Genomic DNA, 25,335 nt, shown 5'->3' on the forward strand with positions numbered 1-25,335 from the left:
GAGCTGCCCTCAGAACAGAGGCAAAATGGATATTGTGGGCTGGTTTCAGACTTCCTTACAGAAACCAGGGCAGGTTTTATTACTACAGTGCCTAATTGCCAAGGCACACTCACCACTAGCAGGTCATTGAAGAGGAAGACTTCCCTTTGGTGAGCTGCCTGCTTCTGCACTTTGTTGACGTCGGTCACCTCGAAGAGGCGGCTGCAGCACACCAGCCGGCGGTGGGGCACCGACAGCACCTGCAGGGAGCACACGGGCCAGGCAGGGGCTCAAGGAGGGGCCACTGGGGGTGTCCCCCACCCTGAGGCTGCACAGCCCTGCCCAGTGACACAATTCCACCCACTCTGCCCAGACAAATCCCCTCCCACCACCGCTCCTTGCCATCAATTCTCCTGTTGGTGCAGTAACAGAGAAAGCCTTTCTGATCTGGGTCAATCAGAGGGCAGACTAAATGCAACCTTGTTGCTCAAACATCCTATCTCTGGCTTCCAATCCTTGGGTCACTGCTCATCCTCTCTCACCCCACTGGACATCTGCAGGTTTCCTGGGCTTTGAGAAGTCATTCTGCTTTATTTTGGATATCAGTATGTGCGTTCTTGCACTACAGACTGATAACTGCCAAAGAAGATGTCTGTACTTTGGGCATCTCTTAACCCCAGCAATTTTTAGGGAACTCATTAGAGGCAGACAGACAAAATTGTTTTCTATCACTATCTCTATCACACCCTTAAAAGGCCTGAAAGTTTGAAACACTGCAGAGCTATCAGCTGAGCCAGCCAGGACCTGCAGTAAAATTCATGGGCAAACAATTACAGCACTAGATACTGTAAACTCTGGCCAAGGAGATCCCTCAAAATTAGGAAAGAATGAGATAGCAAGAAATAAAGAGTTTGGAAAAAAAGGAGTAGAGACAAAAAAGAGGGAGTAGAGACAAAAAAAAATTGTAGAGACAAGCAAGGGGAGTATTACATAAGAGAAGAAAGGCATAGAGGAAAAACACAGAAAAGAGGGCAGGGAGAGGGGTGGGGGACAGAGGGTTCTGGGTGCTCACCGTTTTCATCCCAACTATGGACTTCTCCACTTTGGTGACATAAGTGACATGGTCCTCATTAGATTTTAGCTCTTTCTGCTGGATCCTCTCATAGATCCCCACCACCAGCTCCCGAGGGATGTCAGCACCGTCGTCCACCCCTGCCAAGCACAGAAAATGTTGGGCAGGCCAGCCAGAGAGAGAAGGAAAGGGAAGAACCAGTGGTCCCTGGCAGGTCACTACTGCCTCTGCACTGTGCAGTGCTGGGAAGTGAAGGGGAATAGCAATACTTCACTTTAGGCTGTCTCCTTTGTTCCTCTAATGCATCTAATGCACCAGCAGGAGAGACTGACATCTCTAAGGCCAATGCAGTTGATTTCATTATTCCATTGCTCTGCATGGTGGCTCCTTTCCATGTGTTCCCTAAGGTTTTATAGCCACAATTTCACATTCATTTATCTTGGGCTGCTCAGCAGTAACCCCTGCATTGATTTTGTATCATCAGAAGTGCTAGATGTGGGAAAGGCCTATGATGGGATTCAGCAGCTCTTCCTGCCAATGCAAGCATCATCTCTCCTTGTCTGCTTGGTGACCTCCACTATTTTCCTTCTGTGTTGTCTCCTAGGAATAATGGTTTTCTGCTATTCTGTTTGTGGTATCTCTGCCTTGACCCTGCCCCTTTCCTCTTTTACATCTCCTTAGATAATTCTCCAGAATTTGCTGTCTGACCCTTCAGAGTCTGGCAGAAAAGGTTTTTTTCACCCTTCCCTGAGCCAAACACTGAAAACCAGGTTTGCAGTCCTTCTCCAAACTGAATTCCTCCAGTCATTTAGTATTGATTTTCCCTGCATTCCCTGCAGCTCCCTGGTCTGAGATGTACTATCCTGAGTGATGCAGGTGAGGACCTGCTGAGAAATGGAAAGGCATTGAGACTTGTCCTGCTCCCTTACCTACATCCTTGCAAATGTATCCCAAATAACAATTCCAACACAGGCTGCTGAAGCTGCATTGGCCTGCAGGTGAGTCTGGATTGAAGTGTGTCTGCCTGGTTGTGATGGGGTCACATTCACTTGCTCTGATGAATTGGGGTGTGTTGCACACTGGAGATGAGTGACCCTCATGCTGATTTAATTCCTTGTGGTGTGAACTGACAGTTTTTAAGGCAACTCTAAGTGTAAGTTAACATTAAAAAACCTCCCTCTTTTGTTAGTGCTATCAATTGTAATACTAAAGGGGGTGATGGCAGGTAGCAGACCCATTCAGTATCTGTGGAATTCACTTGAAAGAGGGCCTCAGTATCACATTATACCAGTCTGAACCAGGTGACAAATTGTGGAAGGTGTGGGAGGCTCAGATGACACTTTCTGAACAGCAATCAGGACAAAGAAACAAGTCAAAGGAACCCAGAAAAATGCAAAATCTCTAGAAAAGACAGGAATTTATGCTGGAAAAACTTTGAGGGAGCTTTATATGAATTGCAGATGTGCAGTAAGAGAAACTTGGAAAATGGCTGACCTAGGATGACCTAGGAATGAATATGGCTGGGAAATTAGACAATAATTTGTCTAGACATGATGTCAAAAAGACCAAACAATACTGAACTGAGTTAGTAGATCTGAAAATAAGAACAAGGCAGTAGCTCTATATATGAGTATGTTGTGACCACATCTGAAAAAGTGCTTTTAAGAATATATTACCAGGATGGAAAAGACTGACCTTGAAAATAGAAGAAAATTGATTTGGGGGACTGATGTATCAGAAATTGCAAAGAAAAAATGTATGCATGAACTCTGTCACGCCTACAGTTACTATAAGTAATTGCAGGCAATTAAGAAGGGAAAGATTTAGCCTGAATAAAAGGAAAATGTGTTCATATATTCAAAGCAGCAAGTAGGGCTTGTTTAGCACAACCCAGCAGGATCTAAGAAGGATGGAGCTGAACAATAGCAAAATGCAATACAATGGACTGTTTCCAAGAAATGAGATATCTTAAAAGATGAAGCCATCTCTCAAAGGAAAATGGTTGGTTTCTGAGAAGGCTGGACATCTTTCTGCAGAAAACAAAGTTAATTAGAACTTCCCTTCCCCAGCACCCTAGAAGGCATCTCAAAGAGCCTTCCATGTCTGGCTCACAGACAGGCAGCAGAAGACCTGAGGAAAGGCAGTTCCACTAGGTTTTTCCTGCCTTCATCTAGGCAGAATTTAGAAAAGCAAGAGGGGAAAAAAAAAACCACCAAGGCAGAACCCTCACCTCTCAGATTGCGAATGAAGTCCTCCAGCATCATCTTCCTGTCAGGCTTGATGTTGGGGCTGTACATGTCTGTGTTGAGGAGGATGATTGCAAAGGCCAAGATGAAGATGGTGTCCGGGTTGTGGAACTGCTGGACCACATCGGGGTTGCACATGCAGTACCTCTGGCTGCAGCAGGAGGGATGCACACACTCAGCATGGAAAATGGGAGCCCTCTGCTCCAGTTGGGCAATGGTTTACCACAAGCAGATCACATTCCTTTCACCCCACCTCTCACATATAAGAGAAGGAACCCACTGCTCTCTGAAGCCAGATTTCCCCACCAATGGCTGAAGTAGGCCACTGAAACTTCAGCCTTCTTGTCCTCAGGACCAAAAAAGCAAGTGAGGCTGGAGTGGGCTACTCAGAGTGTGTCATACACAAGTGGTGTGTGCTCCAGCCTGCCTTGCTCAGCACTCCTCTGGATGCAGGAGAGAACAGAGCAGCCCTGCAAGCCCCTCTGCTTCTCTTCCTGTGAGTCACCAGTGAACAGGGAATCCCTTGCTGGAAGCCATGTCAGGACTGGCCTCCCTCTGGCCCTGGTGCCCTTCATGCCACTGAGGCTCTGACAAGGCCGCGGCTGTGACGCAGCACAGAGGACTCCATCCCTCAGGGGACTCCATCTCTCAGGGGACTCCATCCCTCAGGGAACTCCATCCCTCAGGAGCTCCTCCATGATCCCCCTCTCTGGGAGGGAACTCTGTGGGCGTTCTCTCCATGGCTGCTGGATTTTTTGCCTTGTGCTGTGTTCCCTGTTTGCCCTGGTTGCAGCTGTGGGACTGCAGGGTTCCTGCTCTTACCTGAAGGCCTCGATGAGCCGCTCCACCTTCTGCGCCTCCCCCTGCACGCGGATGTGGGCCTGGAATTTCCGCAGGGCTTCGTCCAGCTCCATGCCTGAGAAATCCATCTCGTCCACCACACAGCTGTGAGAGGGGGACATGGCCTTCATCAGAACACCCTCCTGTGGATGACACCAGGCAGGCTCCTCCACTGTGGCACTGAGGCCTGGTCCCCAAGAGAAAGGCCCTGAGACATCGCTATGGCTTCCTGGATCCTGCTTACCACAGGCAGTGATTTTATTCAAGTGATTCCTGCATTCTACAGCTGGTGAGCAATTGTGCTTTACTATATATTTATATATATATATATATGTGTGTATGTGTGTGTGTGTGTATGTGTGTGTATACACCATCATATATACATATCACACTGTCAAAACCCAGGAAATTCTTCTGGCTGCCCTGGAGGACTCAAGCCCCTGCCCAGGGAGCTCAGAGACCTTGGCACAGAGCCCAAGACCCCTGTGCCTTTGATCTTGACCCATGGAGCAAATCACCACCTTCATACAAAGAATTACAAGTCAAGAGAGTTTAAGTAGAATAATAGTTTGTCATGGGGTGAAAAATAGATTTTTGAGGTTTTTAGAATGGGGGCTTGGGATCCCAAGATGGAGGAATTTGGGCATGCCTTGTCCTTTTTCCTTCTTCTTCCTAGCCTCCATGTTCCGGGTGATGCTGGCACTTTTGCATTGGTTTAAGGTAGAAACTCCCTGTCTAATAGGTGATAGGTATTGGGAAGCTATGGTAAATAAAGTACACATAGCTTTTAGTTTAAAAAAATAACATTGCCCCAGGGGCAATCAGTTTGCTTCTATCTGACCTGCTGAACAGACCTCAGCAGGCCAGAGAAAGAATTTTATAGATAAGAAACAATAAACAACCTTGAGAACGAGACCAGAAGAGTCCTTCTTCAACTGCTGGGCTGGGAAAAGAGATTTTCTAACACATCTTGGGGTCACTCTGGCCAGCAGAGATTCTGAGATCACACCATAGACAGCATATACATTCACAGGGGCATATACAGAGAAAGTATGTGTAGATATATATGTATTGATACTTACCTGTATCTATATAGATATATAGACATCTATATTGACATAGATATTTAGACACCTGTATCAATATTAATAAGACCAGAATCAGCCCAGAGAAAGTAGGAAATGGAAACTGTTGTACAGAAATAACATGCAACATTACCTGCTCATCTGGTGGCACTTTGCATTTCGGCGTGATTCACTGCCCACTGGAAATTCATGGCCAATTTAGATACCCCAAGAAGGGCATGACACCTCTCTTATTTCCCACTAAAGCATTCTCATCTTATTTCCCACTAAGCATTCTCATCTTATAAAGGCCCTGCTGTTAGTCTCCAAAGCCTATCACTGCAGCATTTGATCTCTGTATTAGTCAAATCATCTACTTGTTCTTTTTCTTACTGCATGATATTTCAGTCACTTGTAATGACAACACCTTTCTCATGTGGCTTCAGCACATTCTGTTAGCATATTCCTACCTTTTGTGCTCAGGTCATTACTGCAGCATTAATCAAAAGAAACCCCTGTTCATAATGTCCCTCAGGCCCAACCTCCCATTTCAGCAGAGTATGTAGGCACTAATGTCTGTATCAGCCAATTTGCTCCCCTGTTTATTATTCCTCTGCTAATTTCTCTCTCTTCCACTCTCAACAAAAAATTTCTCATGTCCAAAGCTTTGCTGAAGTCTAGATTTATGTTCTGCATGTCCCCTCTCTAGAAAACTAGTTATTCTAACAAACACAGACATTAAATTACTTTATTTTCCACTGACTTTGGTATGTACAATTTACCTTTTTGCTTGTCATTATTCTTACCTAAAAATAAATTTTAAGAACTGAAATACTATCTGACAGATGAAGAAAATCACAGGTGCCAAAATCCCATTTTCTTTATACCTTCATTGAACACAAAGTCACTAATTTGCTAATGGGACCACTTTGACATTAGAAGTGCATTAAAAATTCAAGAACTTTATATTTTCTGCTGCTTTTTACCTTGGAGGTTACTTCTATTAGCCCCTTAACCCCTTTATTTAATTTTTTGCATTGTGTTTGGGGTAAAGGATATGTCATGTGGTAAAGGATAAACTGGTCCCACATTTAAGCTTATTAAGGAGGAAATTTTCCCCAAGACAGGTTGTCTGGGACTTTATGAGGAGTGGTATAGGGAAAAAAAGAGGGGGAAAGTATTACCTCTCTTCTGGATCCTTCTGTTTCCTAGGATAAGCTGGAAATTTGGCGAAAGAAACCTCTACTAATAAAGGGATATGCTGTTATCAGTTCTTCCTTTCTGAGATAAACTGTGTCTGTGGGTCTAAGTGCTGCAGTTTGCTGTGAGTTATTGGAAAGTGGTTTGTGATCTAAGCTGTTGAGTGCCACATGCAGCCTTGCTAGAATAAAAATATGTTGCACAATTCCTCAAATGGGTGAGGGACAGAGATCTGAACTCAGAAATGTCTCTGCATTCCTCCACTGCCTTATTGATTCAGGAGTTGTCATCATTTAGCTGGGGTGACACCTCAGAATATCTTACCAAGAGCTCTGACTGAACATAAAGTGCTTTGTATCTCCTGAGGTTGGACTTGTTACAACCTCAGCTAGGAATTGTGAGCTCTTTCTCTGCACAAAGTCCATATAATCGAAATTCAGAAACAAATAGGGAGCAAGGAAAGAGAATCAAAGGGACTGCTCTCTTAGGAAATCTTCTATGAAATATTTTTTTATCTCTCCAAGAGGTGGACTGCAGGAACACTTTGCAATAAGAAAAACTTCCTTCACTGCATCTTTCCTTTTTTATTTTTATTTTTCTCATACTTACACTCAGTCCCTTGGGTTAACATCAAGGCATTCTGCTTCTTGGAATTTATCGTTGATAGTAAAAACAGTTTTCCTCTTGTTAGTTGTTATTGTGTTCACAGCTGCAACCACCTCTGCACTTGAGCTTTTGTTATTATTTTTTAATCCTTTCCAGTGTGCAAGTGTTTCTCAGCACTGACCCTGGTGATTTTGTTGCTATTGTCTGCTTCCAGACATGTGAACACTGAGTGCTTGCCTGCCCCAGGGACACCCACTGAGGTCACCCTAGTAGCTCCAATCCACCAGCATTAAATCATCTATCTTTTGCTTACTCCTTCCCTCTTTGATCAGTCTTTCCCCCTGCACACAGGCTGCCCTAAAACATCCTCCTCTTTGTGTACAAATCTTGAGTAATAAAGTCAATACCCATAATACAGAAAGCATGGAGCTTTCGTTAGGACAAGTAGGACAAGGCAGCTGTTCACAGCTCTTTTCAAATTGCTACTTGAGTTATGCTTGGATTCTCCTAGGAGGGTTTCGCTCACAGACTGACTGATGCAGGTTTCCTTTGTAAATTCCAACTCCTGGGAGCCTCTTCCATTTTTCTCTCAGCCCAAAGAACAATGTCCCCTGTCCTGCTTACTGAGAAAAGTTGACCAGGCAGAAAGGACAGGTTAGGAAGAATGTTTGATTCAAGCAAAGTCAGCCTGTGCTTGGATTTGATTTATCTGACAAATCCTGTGCCAAAGGTCTGAAGAACAGCTCCTAGAGGAGCCATCAGGCACCAAGCTGGCATTTCTGCTGTTAGACAGGCAGAAAAAAAGATGGGTCAGACTTGTCTGTTAATTTTGTGTGCAAATTTGACACAGCAAAGTCTAAAGAGCCAAACAGCCTTGTGCTATGGGTCTGCCATGTTCCTCCTCCTCCTCTAGACAGCTGGAAGTTTTGCAGCCTTCAGATTCCTGCACAGACTCACATTAACTTTCCAAATGCACTCTGGTAACTGTGTCAGACATCCCCTGAAGTGCAGCACAACTTTTCTTCATGAAACCAGAGAAGATCTTTTCTTTCCAAGCTAGAGACCATGGAAGCTGACGAAGGATATGAGAGTGGGTGGCTCTCTGCATCCAAGGAATAAACCAAAATCTTATGTGCACATGCCAAAACCAGTGCTGAGTTCATCTTCTCACAAACACCTGGACACCTGCAAGATGCATATTCCAGAACCTCCAGGAGGCTTGAGAGATGATGATACAGGGACACAGTAATCACCTTATAAAATCTCATGTTTCAACACCTTCCTGCCCAGGAACTTGCAACAAACCACACAAATTGAACTCACAGTGCATCCAGAGATTCATTTAGCCCACTATCTGTAAGGATATGACTTTGGATATTTGGATCATGTTGAAGTGAGCAGGAAAAGCCTCATGAACAAGGGGGTGGAGGTTGAGGACTCTTGGGCCACCTGTGTACATGAGGAGTTTGATCTGCCCTGAGGCACCTCACAACAATAAGCAGAGAATTCCACACCAGGTTCCAGGACCAAAGAGTGAGCTCCTAGATGGATTATTCTGCTTAGCTGTTCTCTCTGTTGTAGCCTCCTAGGCTACAGGGAAAAGATCCTCCTAAAAGTGGGTGGACATAATGGCAGAAGAGCTGTGAGGATTTAGCACAGGGCCAAGCATGGCAAAAGAGCCTGTGGCAAAAGGGTTCAGTGAAGACAGGAAGCAGCTGTACCATGTGGGGCCGGGATCTGCCCAGCCAAGTGTAATGACCTATTTTCCAGCTTTTCCGCTCAGGTGACAATGCAGCAGGGGCTGGGATGCAGCTAAAAGCATCTGTAATGAACCTGCAGCCTCCACTCAGGGAGGGAGCAAGGGGGGAGGCAGCCAGGTGGAAAGTTTAAAATCATAAGGCACTAAGATATTTAATAAAAACCATCCCTTTTCTCAGTCTCCCTAATTCTACAGGATTTCTGAAGGTGAGTCAGGATTTGGGTGAACTGTAGAAGAGCTCAGCTCCCTGGAAGGAAATTGCCCTGCATGTGCAGGCAGAACAGAAAGAAAAGTTAACAGGACTCCCTGATTCCATGCACCAGTGGGCACAGGTGTGTGTCCCAGTCCTGCCCTCCCCACCCTCTTGGGAAGGACAGTCTCTACAATGGAGACCATGCCCACACTAGACTTCCCTTTCTGGGGAATGCTACAGGATTGCTCTATTGCCTGGTTTTGCCCTGGGCTGCCATGCCTGCTCACCCTCCCATGGTTGTTGGTAGCTCACATGCCTACTTGCTTGGGAATCTTCACCTTCCTGAGTTTCTCTGGGAACTGGGCAGGCTCAAGCTGCACAGTCAGCCTGCCCAGGCCTGGCATGGGAGGGTTGTTCTTACATTTGGTGTGTGCCACAGCCCAGCTTGCAGCTGGAGGTCAGAACTGCCTAACACAATCTTCCCTCTGTCCTGTTTCTATCCCATCCTTGTCTATTGCTCCTGCTCAAACCCTCCTGTGACGAAAGTGCCCTACTGACCCTCTGTAGCATCCTCAGTAAGAAGGAGAAAGAATGCTAGTTTGGGCTAATCTGGCAAGTCCATCTGTCTGTCCAAGAGGAGCCTCATTCTTCTCAGAGAGGCAATGCCTTTGCTGGGCTCCCAGCTCTGCATGTTCTGAGAGCAGCTTCTCTCTCCCTGACTTTCCATGACAGAGAGACAAGACAACACAGGCTTGACAGACAGGAGACCTCCTCAAACCCAGGGAGAATGTCTCCAACAGCAACTTCCACTCTTAACACCAGCCAGACCCCGAGAATGTCTCCTCTGCTGGAATCTCTGCCCATTTCTCCTCTGGCAACAAGTGCACCAGGACAGCCACATCTGCACTCCCAAATCCCACAAGCTGAACACAAACCATCCAGTACCAGCACAGCTGATTCCATTCATGAAATCACTCACATTATCTTGTTCATGAATGAACTATGAATGGAAGTAATTCCTGAGTCAGGAACAGGTGGAGGGGAAGAATGGACTAAAGTGAAGGAAAGTATGACGAAAGGAGAACAAAAGCAACAAATAAACACAAAATGAAGAAAGGATGCAAGAATGATGACGTGTCTTATATTAAAACTATGTGTTAATGCATTGGGCCTGACTTTTTCAAAGTAACAGAATTATTTTTCTGCAGTACTTGACAAATAGATTTGATGAAAACTGCTCAGTACCACATAGGTCCTTGAATGGGCCAGGTTACCTCTCTCCAGCTGTATTTCCTGGACTGGTAGATACTGAAACCCTGGGGCAGGTCTCCAGTGACTCCAGGAGATTCTTGGATCTTACTGGGTCTTCTTAGATTCTTCTAGATGCTCATCACAGTGAGTACTTATTTTGTGAGATGCTTAAAACAAGTGGGATTTATGGCCTGCAACACAAAATGCCTAAAAGCTGCACATCCAGACTAAACTAGCACACTGAGAAGAACAACACTCTTGAGGGCCCCATGTCTCTCCGTTGACAAAAGGAATTCATAAATTTCTAGAAGATACTAAACTTGGTGGTGGCCAACAACAAGTGAGATAAATCCTAGTTTTAAAGACTGAAGTCTTTTCTATACAAGAAAATTACACACTGCATCTTCCTAAAGAGACAGACCTGAGTGGTTCAGTGCTATCAATGTGTGTGTGTCAATTATAGTCAGAAACTGTTGAAAATCTCCTGCTTTCTCTGCTTTTCCTCTGGCTAGCATGTAGAACTACTTGTGAATTATCCAGACACCTTTTTGAGTTCCAAGAAAATCAGTTTAAGGTTGAAAGATAAGAGCAGGAAGATGGAAGGGAGATTAGAATTTCAGGGCATTTAGGGGCTGGGCATGAAGGTGTGGGAAGGCAAAATAGCACACCAAAGTGCTCAATCCTCATAAAATGCTTTCCTCACCTAAACCCCTGCCCTTTTACATAAAAGGCTTTGTAACCAGCATAGCACTTCTCTGGACGTTTACATTCACTGGTGGCAGTAAAGTGGGATCATCTTCACAGTGCCAGACAGCACTCTGCACTCCTGAGCTCTGCTGTCTGACAGCAGGAACAGCCTTCTCTGTCAGCCAGCACAGCTTCCAAATCTGCAGAAGCCAAGAGAACTCTGCAGAGTACAGACCTGATTTTGGACATTACAGCTGAGTCTGGAGTTTGTAACCTGGGCAGCTCTGCCCTGCCTCAGAATGCACAAGGGAGCTTGACACTTTTGCAGATGTTTTAAAAGCTGTGCTATTATTTATTCATGCAGCTGAGTTAATTCAACCTGGATGCAATTGAAACATTGCTCACAACACACAATTGCAACATAAGTTTTCACATCGAGCAAAAGCTAAACTAACACAGCAAGGAGCATCAATAATTGAACTTGCTTTTGGGAGATAGAGGAGGCTCCAGGGTCAGGTTTGGGATGTGAAAGAGCACAGATCTCTCTGCCTGCATACAGGCTCCCTCACTGCAGGTGATCACAGCCTGTCCAAGCACTGCTGCCTGCTCATGGCCACCCTGGCTGGCCATTTGACCCCAGCAGGACTAAGTGCCTGTCCTTCTTCTGCCCATTTGGGCCACAAAAATGACTGTGGTGTTGGGCAAATCATGCAAAAGCTGCTGTGTGAGCTCTCCTGTCTGCTGCATGCTCTCCAGGGAAAACCATGTACCTTTACTGAGCGTGGGTGGATGTGGGACAGCACAACAGCCCTTGCAGAGTCTATTCTCCCAACCTGTGCCAGTTTGATGGGAGTTGGATGAGGAATGAGAACCAGACAAGGTCTTAGACAGTTCTGAAATGCCAAAAGGTCCCTGATCTGCCTCTTGCTCCCATAGAAACAGCTCTTAAGTTGTGACCAGCCCTTGAGATACAGTTCATTGGAAATGCCAGCACACTACTCTACACTGCCAGTCCTCTTCCTCCTGCAGCATGGACAGGAAAAATATCCAGGATTATAATTCTGGGCCATGATTTCTCCTTTCAATGCCTTATTTCCATGCATGGGACACTGCTGGGTGTGCAGCCATTGCCCATCCAGCTCTCATGAGCAGCTGATGAAAAATTTGATTGCAAAACCCACCAACTATGCTCAAGCATATCCCCAAGCTCAGAACTGGCACAGGAACAAAGTACCTTCAAATGGCACAGCTACAACCAGCTGAATGTGCATGTTTTTTCCTTCCTGTTTTAGAATATTCTACATGTATTTTAAGTCTACTTTTATCTTTGCCTTCATGGAAGACAGATCAGGCATTTATTGTGAAGAGGGGATGGCAGCACAGATTGTCAGTGCAAGCATATCATCTGTGGCCTGGCAAGATCAGATGCAGGTTTGGACCCTAAACTCAGACCCAGTTGTTTGATACCTGCTCAAGTACACACTGTCCCTGCCCCAGATGTATCCATGCACACACAGCCTCAACATCTCAGTCCCCATCTTTGAGCCTTGTTTTCTACAGGTGCTAACAGGATGGGCAAGGTCACTCCCTCACTGAATATTTGGAGTGTTACCATGAGAGGGGCAGTGGAAACTCTGAGTAATGAGCATGATGGAGTAGGGCCACCTGCTCCAATGGCCCCCACGCCTCATGCAGCAACAGGAACAGGACAGGCAACCTCAGTGTAGCAGCTCCTGGGCACTGAGGCTGGGAGGCTGATACCAGGATTTGCAATAGGCACTGCTCCCAGGAGCTGCTGACACGGAGTTTGTGGTCCCATGTGAGGCAGAGGAACATGATGCCAAATTTACAATTACAGGGAAGTGTCAGCCTGTTGTTGTTGCAATATTCCCCTGTGTGTGCAGAGGCTAGGTTTGGACCTGAGCAGATTATCTGTGAGGGGAAGCAGCCCACACAATGCTTACTGGAGAAAAAGAGGCAATTACTTTTAATTGTAGTTCTCAGTGTGAAGAGACTGGACAGCACATGTGTATTTTTGCTGAACAAATCAATACTCCTACAGTACATTAAAAAAAGAGATGGCCCAAAGGTCAGGTGGGTACCTGCAGCAATAAGAAGTAGCAATTGCAGCTGGAATTAATTTTAAAATTTAAGCCTAGATTTGGCTCTTGAACTTTGGCATCCTCCAGTTTTTCTCCAAAGTAGAAGTGGTATGTGGATGGGATTTGGAGTTTCTTTATGGTTTGATTCAAGAGAAACCACTGCAAAATTCAAGGGAAATAGAGAACATTTTGGAGAATGGAGAATGTAATAAAGGACCCAGTGCAAAGGACTTCCTGCCTAATGGAAAGGCAGCTCTCACTAAGAGTTGTGCTTCTGCATAATAAAGAAAGACACAGTTGAGTGCTGGTTATGCCTTGAAATGGGTCTCTGAATGAACTAGACTTGAAAGAGGAGAGATGTGCAGGCTGAGAGATGCATGACTTGTGACCAGGAGAGGGTCACAGTGAGAGAACTGAAGGAAACAGTCTAGCAAAGGCAGCCACTGAACAGAAGCAGGAAGGAAAACTCAAAGTTTGTTCTGAAAAGGGGCAGCTCAGCTGGTTGGAGATTTTGGAGTGGGGATGTTCCTCAGTGCTCCATGGCTGCTGTGGCAATGATGAGCCCTTAGTAGCATGTTTTCATAGGCAGGCCTCCTCATCACCACAAACAGGACCTTATAATTATCCTCATAATGCAGTTGGACAAACTCAAAGGGCCACCAATTTCCAACCTGGACAGAAAGAGAACTGAGTATGTAGCCAGCATTCACTTCTCCCTGCTGGTCTCACAGCAAGAAGCAGATAGTTTTCCTCCTCTGCCTCTCAGTACTTTCCAGAAGGCATCAGAGGTACTTTATATGGATGGGATGAGACCTCAGCCAAAGAGTTTCCCAGCCCCCAAACCTGCCAGCAGCACTTGTTCTACCACCTGACAGTGCTGAGCTCCTGCTAGGTGACCGCAGGCCTGCTGAGGAAGGACTGAAATGAAAGAAGTGATGACTGATATGAAGGGGGACACACATAGCTGGGAAATGTGCAGAGGGACGCCAGATAGGGACTGGCAATGGTGGAGTTCCTGCAGAGTGGGGACAAAGGGGCATGGAGTGCTTGCTGATGCAGCCAGGGGCAGAGCAGGCAACTCCTTTAGAGTGGAGGGAGGAGGGGAGAGATTTCCACACTTACTCCAGAACATCCCTGTTGAACTGCTTCTTGCTGTTGCCCAGGAACTCCCCGATCATCTGGCGGCTGAGGCCCTTGCGCTGCAGCAGGAAGTGTGCCACCCCAATGGGGGTGTCTGGGATGAAGCCTCGCGAGATCAGGAACTGGATCCCTTTGTCTGGGTTTCTGCAAGGGAAGGACAGAGACATGGTGAGTTTGCATGAGCTCTTGGAGGCATTGTTGCCTCTGGCTCACCCCATGGCTGCATCAGTGCAGCCCTTGGTATGTGCCTGGGCTCCATGGTGTGTCAGGAATGGGACTGGTTGGGGTGAAGAAAAGTGACTTGCTGTGATCCTCCCTAGCTGCTGCTGAGGACAAAATTATGTCATAGGACCTGCTGTGTCACTTGCAGCTCCTGCTGTCGCTTGGTAATCACAAGTGGCATCCCACTGCCACAACAGATCCTACTGCATTGTACCACACCTCATAAGTGACTCCTGCCATCCATCTGCTCCAGTCAGAGACTCTTCCCTCTGTGAAGAGACTTAGGAGACGTTGCTGCCATGGTCTATGGGCAAACGAGGCTCAAGGCCCCAGGGGGGATAACCAAAAGTGGGCACTTTTTCTGTTAAACAAATAATTTTGTTCTTCATAGATTTTCAACACTCATTGTAGAGTGATACCTTTTTACCTTCCTCACCTGAGCTTGATGTTGGCTGCCTGAACAGAAATCCCATACTCAGATTTGTTTATCCCTCCTTCACTCCCTCGACCCTTAGCTGTGATTTTCTTCCCTTCTCTATTGATTCACGCCCTCAGGCAGAAATCTCTGTGTGTGAGAGAAGGCACCCAGAGAATGCTCTGTCAGAGGAAGGGAGGGAGCAGTGAGCAGCTCCCAGCCAGAGGGCTTTTCTCCCTCTGTGGCTGTGAGCATCTCTCTGAGAGCAGGTCTGGTGCTGAGTGGGCCTGATTGCCTGGCTGTGGGAGTGATTTTCTGCTTCTTAATGTGCCAGTGTCTGTGCCTGCACACACGGCTCTTACAGAAGCAGAGTGGTTTGGGTTGGGAGTGACCTTTAAAGGCCATTTACTCCAACCCTCTTGCAGGGAGTGGGGACATTTTCAACTAGATAAGGTTGCTCAGAGAACCCTCCCACCTGATATTGTTTATCTCCAAGGATGAGGCATCCACCACCTCTCTGGGCAACCTGTGCCAGTGTTTCACCACCTTCATTGTAAAAATCTTCTTCCTTACATCTAATCTAAAACAGCCCTCCTTCAGTTTACCAGCATTACCCCTGGTTCTATTGCCAGAGGCCCTGGTAAAACATCTGTCCCCATCTTTCTGTCCTGGTTTATAAGCCCCTGTGTGTGTAGGAGTGCTGTGAGCTTCTGAGGTGCCTTGTCTTGCAGACAAGAACAAACAGTACGTGTGTATTGTGCAGGAAGTTTTCCTCCCATAATTCAGTCTGTCATGGTGCTCTGTGCTGAGGTGGATCACTGCAATGGCAGGAGGATTGCCACATTTCTTTGGTTCTTTGAGACAGGTAAGAGAGTGACTTCTATAAATGATGTCATGCTTCCATCATTAACCCAAATTCAGGGTTCCTTGTCAAGGCTCAAGGAATGAGTTTGCTCAGGCAGTTTCCTGGGGTGAGGGAAGAACAGGATGAGATGTCAGAGCACGTGAATGCATGATATGCACAGGCACAGACTGTGACATTGTCAGGTGGTGAAGTATGTGGGTGAGCAACATATGTCTAGCTATAAGGGGAGCTGCATCCAGCAGAATGGCCTGCTCCTCACAGGGGCCTCACGGACATGGAAAAACTAGATGGGCTTGAAATAGTTCTGCTTACTCTGTAAGGTCAAAAGAAAATATCCTGGGCAGTGTGGCACTGATTGTTGCAAGAACAATCAGCCCATTAAATTTATAAATAGGAAAGGGGCAAGATCTGATAGTGAAAACCCCAGGCCTTCTTCAGGGAAAAGCAACAATACACCTTCTTTATTATCATACAGACCTACTGGTTCACTACTGAAGAGTACAGGCAGAGCACCCTGCTAAGTGCAAAGGTGGTATGGTTGGGACACAAGTCAAACTAAGCACCAGAGATACATAAAATGCACATCCACCTGCACATTGTGGTATTTGGCAAGGGACAGTATGGTGTTCACAACACAAGGATGAACTCAGTTACACCTGTGTAACTCCAAAGTCACTGGACTGACTTTGGATCCACTCCAGAGGAGCTGAGAGTTTAATATGGCCAGAAAAAATGCACACATTAGAATGGATGAGCAGGTTTCAGTAGAGATGGTACACACAATGCCATCAAAGGATGCAGGATAAAACAATCCAGCTGTGACAGCCCTCCTGCACTGCCTGGACTATAACTCAAAAATCCTTTCACTAGCAGCAGCCTTTCATCAGTTTTTCCCAGGATTCAATTTGTTCTGCACAAAATCCGGATAGCAATACAGCATCTCTGCCACTGAACACCTGCAGATGTATCCCACGTAGTGCAGCACGAAGCTTTTACCCAGAGGTGCAGCAGACAACTCTATTCCTCTCTCTCCTGAGCCTGGTCCCTGCTATTCATTTTTGGTGCTGCAGGGGTGTTAGGCAGAGCCAGCAAATGCTGCGGGATTCCTCAGTCCTGCTGTCTTTCCCTCTGCCCACGCAGCCAGCTGCCCACACACACTGAGCTATCACAGCAGTGCTGCATAATGAAGCACTCACCATTCCAGGGTTTTCACCCCCTCACGGTGCAGCAGGGATGGGGAAAGTGCCACTGCATAGATGTGTTTCCAGAGGCCTGCTCCAAGCCAGAGCACTGCCTTCCAAAAATGCAGGGCAAGGCCAGAGAGACTGGAAACTAGAAACTGCAGGCTTTCAGCTTCTGCTCCAGGGAAAGCCAGGAAAAAGGATGCGTGCACACACGGCCTCAGCTCCATGGCCTAGGAACCAGTGCCCACATCCCAAACCCCACAAGAGCAAACTGGCTTCTTCCTGGAAATAGACAGGGAAAACCACAACTAAATAACTGCAGAAAGCTTAATGGCCCTCCCAGCCCCTTGGATAAGAAGCCACAAGGGGAGCCACATGTCCCCTGGATACTGCTCAGAGATTGAAGAAAGACATCATTCCCCAGAGCTAACAAGTTATTTTCCTCACTCCTGCCCTCCAACCTGTACTCAGAACTGGAAATATGTCTCTCTCAGTTCTGTAAGAGTCCCCAGTCTGTCTGACCTGACATCACTTCACTTCTGGGTGTGCTCTGAGATCAACCCTAAAAACCTCTCTTCCTGGTTCCTGCCTCCTGGAGCCTCCATGGTACACATATATAAATCCTGTGCATTGCCCCTTTGTCTGTGAGAAAATTCTGCCTAGGGCTGCATAATGATCCGTCCTTGCTTTGACTAAAATGCCCACGCTAATGTGTGGAGAAACGTTCTTCTAGTATGGGTACATTACATCTTCATTATTAGGGGACTCAAATGGAAACAAAGACAGAGATATAAGAGTGTGATGATAAAGCAAAACCCAGTACTTCTCGTGGCTTGCTTAGATGAGAAAAATCTCATCAAAAGGCAATGAGCAAATCTAAATCTTAAGGGAGCTCAGCTCCTTTCTGCCTATCCACGTGTGACCCTGTGAGTTAACCTCTTCTGATGGTGACCTCTGCTCTGCTTTTGCTTTCACACCTACATCCTTCTCATAGAATATCAAACTCAGATATGTGAGAGACAGGTGACTAAACCTGGTCTGTCAGGTGAAAATGTACCCAAGTATCTGAAGGAAAATGACAGCCAGAGATACAATTTTACCATTATGACTCATATTGGGCTAGCTAAGCTCAGCTCTACCTGTCTCTCTCTCTCTTTACTTGGAATTGCCCCATGTTAAGTAACCAGAGCTGGGTTTACAGTCCTAGCTATGTTTGTTCCTTTGCAACAGAGTGGAGCAGAGCGATCCCAGGCTCAGCTGGTGGATGCCAAATGGACAGCATTGGACAGCACTGGAACTGAAGGTTAAGTGAATTGTGAGAGCATGGACACTGCTCATGGGCTTGTTCCTCTGTTAGGCAGAAGAGAAGGACAGCACTTGGGAGAATTTAGGGAAAGAGCTGATGGGAAGCCAGCCTATGTTGTGCACTGCATACCCAGATGGTCATGCCCTTGAATATGGATGAACTTCCCTGGAGATGGATCTAGACCAAGAGCCTGCCATCATCTGTTCCTGTGAGGCATGGGAATAGGGGCTGGGAAATGGAGGAAGAGTCACTTACATATTAAAGAGGTTCAGCCCAATGCGGTAGAGGCGTTTCCTCATGGTGTCTGTGGACAGTGTGGGTGACTTGCAGCTGGCTGGGTTCTCGCAGTGGTACCTTGGCAGACTGAGGATCATGGCCTGCAGGGCTTCTTTTGAGGACACCTCAGAGGCTGACTTAGCTGAGGTGGAGGTGCTGCTGCTGCTCAGCTGCTCTGAGTTGTCTGCATTCTCAGACTCCAAGCCTTTGCTTTGTCCTGCCTCATTGCTTGCATCAAACTGGAGCTTCTGCACTGCCATCTGATCCGGCTCAGCGCTGCTGTCCCCTGTGCCATTGGTACTGACCTCCACCTCAGTGGAAGTGAGGCTGTTCTCAGGTAAGCTCTCTGGGGCAGACAGTAGTTCACTGGCTTCTCCCTCCCCTTCTCCTGGGCTTTCTTCAGCCTTGGTAGCTGGAGAGAGCCCAGCCTGGTCGTTGCTGCTGAGACAGTTTGCCATGGACACCGAGGTAGATGATGAGACAGAGATGTTCTTGTTGTCGATCTGCACTGTGACATCTCGAAAAGCCATCATGAGAGTGCTGCTGCTCTTGGGTAGAGTATCTGGCAGGAGACCTTCCTCCTTCTCCTGATCCTGGAGCTCAGCCTCTAAGTCTTGGTTTGGCTGCATGGAGCTAGCGCTGAAGGTCTCCCTGATCTGGTAGGAGCCCCCATCTTGCAGGGAGCACATGGTCTTGAGGCTCCAGGTGCTGAGGGCATCATCGATGGATTTTGCCAGGGACTGAACTTGTTCAGTGAAGGAGTCCTCCAGCTCAGTTAGTGCCCCACTGATGGTGGCTGGCAGGGACGGGGACCTCACCAGCGGGATGCCCACGAAGTTGTACCCCTCCACCAGGGCCTTCTCCGCGGAGAAGCTCTCCGAGTTCTGCACGCGGACCTTCCTCAGGGAGATGCGGCGCGGCATGCGGCTCTCCAGCAGGGAGTTGCGGATCTTCTCAAAGTTCTTGCTGAGCTGGTACTGCCGGAACGCGGTCTGGATGGTACAGGCTGCCCGGCGGGACACCAGGTGGCCGCCGTATTTGTGTTCTAGCATTTCGATCTGAAAAACAGACAGCAGATACGTTAGTTCTTGCTGATTGCCTCCTGATGGCTTCTTATTGCCCAACTTTCTACACTGATTAGTCTTCAATGACTGTCAAAGGAACTTCTGACACTGAATTAACTTTTCCCTGCAATGCCATGCCCCTGATTTCAACAGAAGGCTCCCATTTGGGCATGACTGGCTAAATCATCAGCACCATGAGCTTCCTCACAGCTGTAATGGGATCCTGTTTCTTCCCAGAGTGCCAGCCATAAAAGCTGGAGCCTGCAGGTGCCCTTCCCTTGCAGACTCCTGAAGGCCTTGAGGGCAAGTTCATCACTGCAAATACAATATGTCTTCCTGCACAGCAGTGCTCTGGTAATGTTAAGCATTATCTCTTGTCTCAAAGTGTTACTAATGCTTCTCCCCTCCTTAGCAACCTTAGGAAATACTCTCAGCAAAAGGAGAAATTATTCATAAAAAGGGAAGAAAATTTAATTTTTAAATGCAGAGAATGCTGGCTTGATCTAGCAGTTAGTAAGAAACATAAAATTCCATATAAGTTAGTGAAGGCTGGGTTTGTTCTGAGTTGTGTCTTTTAAAAAGTATTCTGAATCCCAAAGTGTATTCCTTTTTGATATCTGAATTTTTCAGGTGTCAGCCAGCAAAAGAAAGAATCTCAGTTTTGAAAGGAAAAAAGTCTGAATTTTAAATGTGGAGACAAGATAATAAAAAAAGTAGAAGGAGGATTTACCTGAGCTGGTAATGACAAACACATGTAAATACATCTACACACACCATCTCAACTGGCTTCAGCAAAGCAGGTATGTATGGCTGTTCCTGTAGTCTAGAATTTAAACTTCCTGGAAATCCCCCCACTCTTCCTCTGCAGCTGGGTTTTCACTAACAAGTTCCAGGAGAATGACAGATGATTTGGTTCCAATGAGTGACTGACAGAGGACAAAGGGGACAGTGTGAAGATGAAGGTGGAAGATGGAGTTTAAAAAAAAAGGAGAATGAACTCAAACTACCTTCACTGAAGTTTAGGCTGAACTACAAGCTATCATTGGCACTTCACAGGGCAGAGTGCAGGGGCAGACTGTAGCGTTAATGTGTCTGCACACATGTAGAAAAACCAAAAAAGGTGAAAGGCAGGACTGAGAGTGCTGGTGAAGTCAGTCCTGAATTAGCAGAGGATTCACTGCATCAGTGATGTGGAGAATATGAGCTCGTTAGCAAAACCAAAGGACGAGTTTTTCTGACTGCATCCTCATCCCCAGACACAGCACTTGTCCCTCACCATGCCTTTTGGCCCAGTACTCACAGTTTGAAAAGCTGAGCTCCACAATATCTGAGTTTAAGTGCAAATTGCTTTCACAGTCCAAGTGAGTCTGAGGCATGAGCCTCAGCTCACAGAGGCATGTCGTGTCACCTGCTTCCTTCTTCTTTTTCATAGCATGACGTAAGTTACAGATAAAACCACCAGTGAGTGATGTAGGTACGCGTAAAGAACTGGTCTGACAGCTATGAGAAGTGTAAATGACCTCTGGAATCTTTCCAATACTGACTCCTCTGGAAGTAGAGGAAGATAATGTGACCTTGGGAGATGACTGGCTGAGAAGAATAAGCTAAGCCCAGCTATTTTGTGCCTGCACTAGTGTCCTGGCTGTGGAGCAAGTACTGGGAGGCTGACATTTATGGAAGAGAGTGGGATGGGGAGCACATCCTTTCATATTTCCCTCTCTGGACATGAAGCAGGGGCCTTTGCCTTGTGCTCAAACATCAGGTGATTCTGTTTCCTGCCTGCCTTGCCCTTGAGCTCATGGTCTCTCCAAGGTGAACATCAAAGCCCAGCACTAAAAAATACCAGTAATTTTCTTAGTGATGGGGTTGGCCACTGCAGCTGCAGAGGTAGCTGGCTCAGAGCTCTGTTTACCCCTGATTTAAAGAACATTTGCCTAATGCTTTCACTGCTGCTCTTCCAGAAATGGTCTGCATAAATGTTGCTAAAAATCACCCCCCCCAATAATCATGAGTACAGTGTAATTTACCATAAGACCTGGCAGCAGGCCTTTTGGATAAACAAGGACATCTTAAATCCCACCATAAAACCAACACTCCTGACATGTCTTTAAAGCTGGCCTGCCTGGAAAGAGACTGAACTATCCCTTGGATAGTTACTTCAGGATGAAGGCTCATGCAAATAAATGTAAATTACGCCAGTAACCTGCAAAGCCCCAACCCAGACAGTTATTACTGACAACTGACCATTGAAATAATGATCTGGTTAATGAAATAATAATGATCTGGTTAATGAAAATGTAGAGTTAATTGTGTTAGGAGAAAAAGAGGAACAAATGAGAGGGACAGAATAACAGTAAAATGCAAAATAAAGCAGAAGCAAGAGCCTTACAATTATCTGAGGTTTCCAAGGAGGTGACAGCCATTCTGAAAACAAGAAATTCATATGCTCTGATCTTATTAGAGGCCAAGACAAGATGTCATTGCTGATCTGAAGTAAAAGGCCAGTTTATCTCATGCAAGGACAGTGCCAAAATTGGCAGACTTTAATAGCTAGTGAGGAGAGATCCTTCTAAAAGTCCAAAGGAACAGAGCGAGCTGTCAGTACCTCGATAAAAAACATCACCAGCTTTTTGCAGTCCATAATGTCAGCCCTCCCAAAGGACCAAGGCATTAAGGAGCAGAACAAGATATGAAGTGAGAGGACTCCTAGATCTGAAGTGAGAGGACTCCTCATCAACTAGTCTGTTTTCTAGTTCATACCAGGGGTGCAAGGCTGGGTTCTGCCCGTGATCCACTGCCTACTGGCACTGTCCAAAGCAAGGGGAATCCTACAGTATCTTTCAGCAGGCATAACAGGGACAGGGAGTGTTCCAAGGGATGCTTGAGAAGGCTGGCAGAGCTATATGCAGCATCCCCATAGAGAGAAGTGCCCTCCCCACCCTTGTTTGCTAGCAGTGGGTCTCTGTCTCATTTCTTTGCTGTAACCCAGATATTTACTGCTTATGGATATCTGAGACATGCTCATTTGCTGTCAGACTGAGCCAACTGACAGTCCAAAGGAATTAAGGATCTCACACAGCTCTAGCCTGTGTTCTTCCCCTGCAGAGGAGGGAAGGGTGTCTGTTAGCAACACAGCAGTCACGGGTAATGGAGATATAAGTCTGGATGGCTGGAGGAACCTTCTGTTCTCATCTGAGAGCTGAGAAAGGCCAGACATGATTGGCCTTCTCTTGCTCCTAATAAACCCCATGAATTACAAGTAATTGCCTGCTTAAAGCTACTCCTCTCTGGGGAATGATCCGACAGCCGGCGCCAAAGGAGGGGAAGAGCAGGAGGGGGATCAGGGGGGGATTTCAAAGAATAATTAGCTTAATACATTTCTGGGCCTCAGTATGAACACTCATTCTGAGCAATTGTGGCTGAATTAGAAATGGCTGTGAAATATCCACTGCCATGAGGGATTGTGTATGAAGGGAGATTTAACAAGGTTAAGGCAAGCCAAAAGGCAAGCCAAACTGCAGGCCTGGAGATGGCCAAACATTTGAGGTGCACACCCCACGGCTTTGGTGCCCATAGGCATAAATTTATAAATCTGCCAGGAGAGACCACTTATTCTCAGTTAGCACTGGTTTTCTACCCAGGTTGCCACCATCTTATAGCCAGAAAAGAATCAGGCTCCAGGACAGAATCCGAGTCACTCAAGGTAATGCATGCATCGTAAAAAAAATTAGGAAAAAAAATACTTAAAAAGCATACATGTCACTCATTCCTAATGCTTCTCCTTCCCTCCAGCCTCTCACAATGGAGGACATTGCTATAAGGAGTATTTGTTAATGGAGTGTTTTCCTTCATCGATGGGACACGTGCTGCCCTTCAGCACAGCCCAAGTGTATGTATGACTGAAAGCATTTTCCCTACATTACAACAGAGTCTAAGCACAGAGGAACTTTAGTACTTGAGTGTCTGTTCCAGCCTCCCAGCACAGAGTACTTCTGCTCTGTGCACTCTCAGAATTCTCTGCTTCATGGGGTAGTGTAGGGGAATAGAATATAAGTAAATAAAGGTAATATAGAATGTAATCTTATCCCCTAAAGAGTTGCAGCTGAGCCAATTACTAAAGATTAGGAGCAGGCCTGACTTAAACAGGCCACAGCTGTAGCCAATAAGAAGAATGTTATAAAAGAGTGGATTGGCTGGCTGAGGAAGGAAGGGAGGGGACAAGGAAGAGTCAGTGCCTAGAGGAGGTGCCTACGAGAAACATCAAGGAGGTATAAAACTGGCAATATGGAACCTTTGCAATGTAGTGACAATAGAACTGTTGCACTATAATGACAACAGGGTAGGGAGCAAGGAGAGCCATGATGCCACTCACCAACTCTCTAGGATGATGCTGAGGGGCTATGACTGGTCCAAGTCTTGCAGAGGAGGCTGCACTTTACCCTTCTTCCTTACTAGCCTTCAGTCCTCTCTCTAAAGGTAAATGTGATTTCAATTGTGCAATGAAACGAAAAATGTCCCCTTGCACCTTTTTCTCTTACTGTGAGTTCTATTCCTGTATTACAAGTTCTGCTATGCATAGTGTTCTACTGGGACAGCACTGTGCAGGTCCTATCACTGTTATTCCCATTTAGGAAAACGACCTGATGAGTAAATTGAGAGGAATACCTATAAAAACACATACTACAGTGGAAGAATTAGTACTCTTCACTGCCTGAAAATCCCCCCTTCCAGAGCTGCAGGCAATTCACTGAAGACACCCATGGGTCTGGAGAGGCACACAAATTGTAAGGCCCCTTTGGTGTGAGAAAAGTGGTTTCACCAAGGAGATAGGCTCAGTCCCTGCATGGTCAGTTCTGTGAGGCACCAGACATTAATGAACAATCAGCAGAACATGTCTCTCTTGTTCACATTAATCCAGGGCAGATTTGGCCTCTGCTGCAAGAACAATGATATGGCAACATGACCTTTAAGTTAAAATAACAGAGGACAGACACTCCCCAGGACAAACCAGAGCAGCTGTAGGATATTGAGGAGGCTAAGGACATGCAGTCAAGATGTGGCCCACCCTGAACATATTCACATTAACTTGTACCTATTGGTCATTGATCTGACATGTATGTTTAGGGACAGCATCTGTGCCTTGAGGGAAGTGGTAGAGAGATGTCCCAGAAGTAGCAGCTTCTTCTGTGAAAGCCTCATTAGCTGAGACCCTTCAGCTGCAATAGCACAGCTTCCACTGAACTCTCCCCCTGACACTTGTCCTCCTCACCTCACAGACTGCAGGGTCTGCCTATCCTACAGCCTCTGACTGAGCTGCCTTCCCAGGGAAAAGGCACAAATTGTGCTTTAGGTTCTGTTTTGCACAACCGCTCTCCTGGACTGTAATCTGCAGAGATGAGGAGGGAGGGGATGCTTTCCACCTGTAAGGAGGAGGCGAGCTGCCATTAGCCCCTGTCCCAGTGTCTCCTACTGGGAGTCCTCTGGGACACACAGCTAGAGATGGGCATGCTTGTGCTCTGGAGCTAGGCTGTAGCCCCAGGCACAGAATGCAACTCCTAGGACTGAATCATTTTTTCTTAGCCTGGTAAACTTGCCTTTCTCTTCAGCATCCTCCTCTGGACTGAGGGCAGTGGTGGCAGCAGAGCACAAACATCATGGTAGATACTGTGCAGGACACTCATTGAATAAACCCCGCTTCCTCTTGAAAACTCATACTAATGCAGAAGTGTGCTTGGGGCCTGCCCTGCATGATCCAAGATGGCAAGATGGTTCTTGGAGACTCACCCAGGAGGGAAGTACTTTGGAACAACCAGTTTCTGGAAGCCCTATTGACACTGTACACTTATGAGCAAGGCACTACCCTT

General features: G+C 46.5%; 1 protein-coding gene across 5 annotated transcripts in view; it reads right to left on the reverse strand.

The window, feature by feature from the left end:
* The window catches only part of IQSEC3 (IQ motif and Sec7 domain ArfGEF 3), a 97,459-nt gene that overhangs the window by 11,836 nt on the left and 60,288 nt on the right, over nucleotides 1–25,335 (reverse strand). For all 5 annotated transcript variants that reach the window (XM_063153911.1, XM_063153912.1, XM_063153915.1 and 2 more), the window contains 6 exons: nucleotides 18,387–19,465; nucleotides 14,122–14,283; nucleotides 4,120–4,242; nucleotides 3,282–3,448; nucleotides 1,052–1,191; nucleotides 114–239 (listed from right to left, as the gene is read on the reverse strand). In XM_063153911.1, the coding sequence (XP_063009981.1) occupies nucleotides 114–239; nucleotides 1,052–1,191; nucleotides 3,282–3,448; nucleotides 4,120–4,242; nucleotides 14,122–14,283; nucleotides 18,387–19,465 (1,797 nt within the window). The remainder of the gene's footprint in view (nucleotides 1–113; nucleotides 240–1,051; nucleotides 1,192–3,281; nucleotides 3,449–4,119; nucleotides 4,243–14,121; nucleotides 14,284–18,386; nucleotides 19,466–25,335) is intronic.

The sequence above is a fragment of the Melospiza melodia genome, chromosome 4, assembly GCF_035770615.1.
Source record: "Melospiza melodia melodia isolate bMelMel2 chromosome 4, bMelMel2.pri, whole genome shotgun sequence".
NCBI lineage: Eukaryota > Metazoa > Chordata > Aves > Passeriformes > Passerellidae > Melospiza > Melospiza melodia.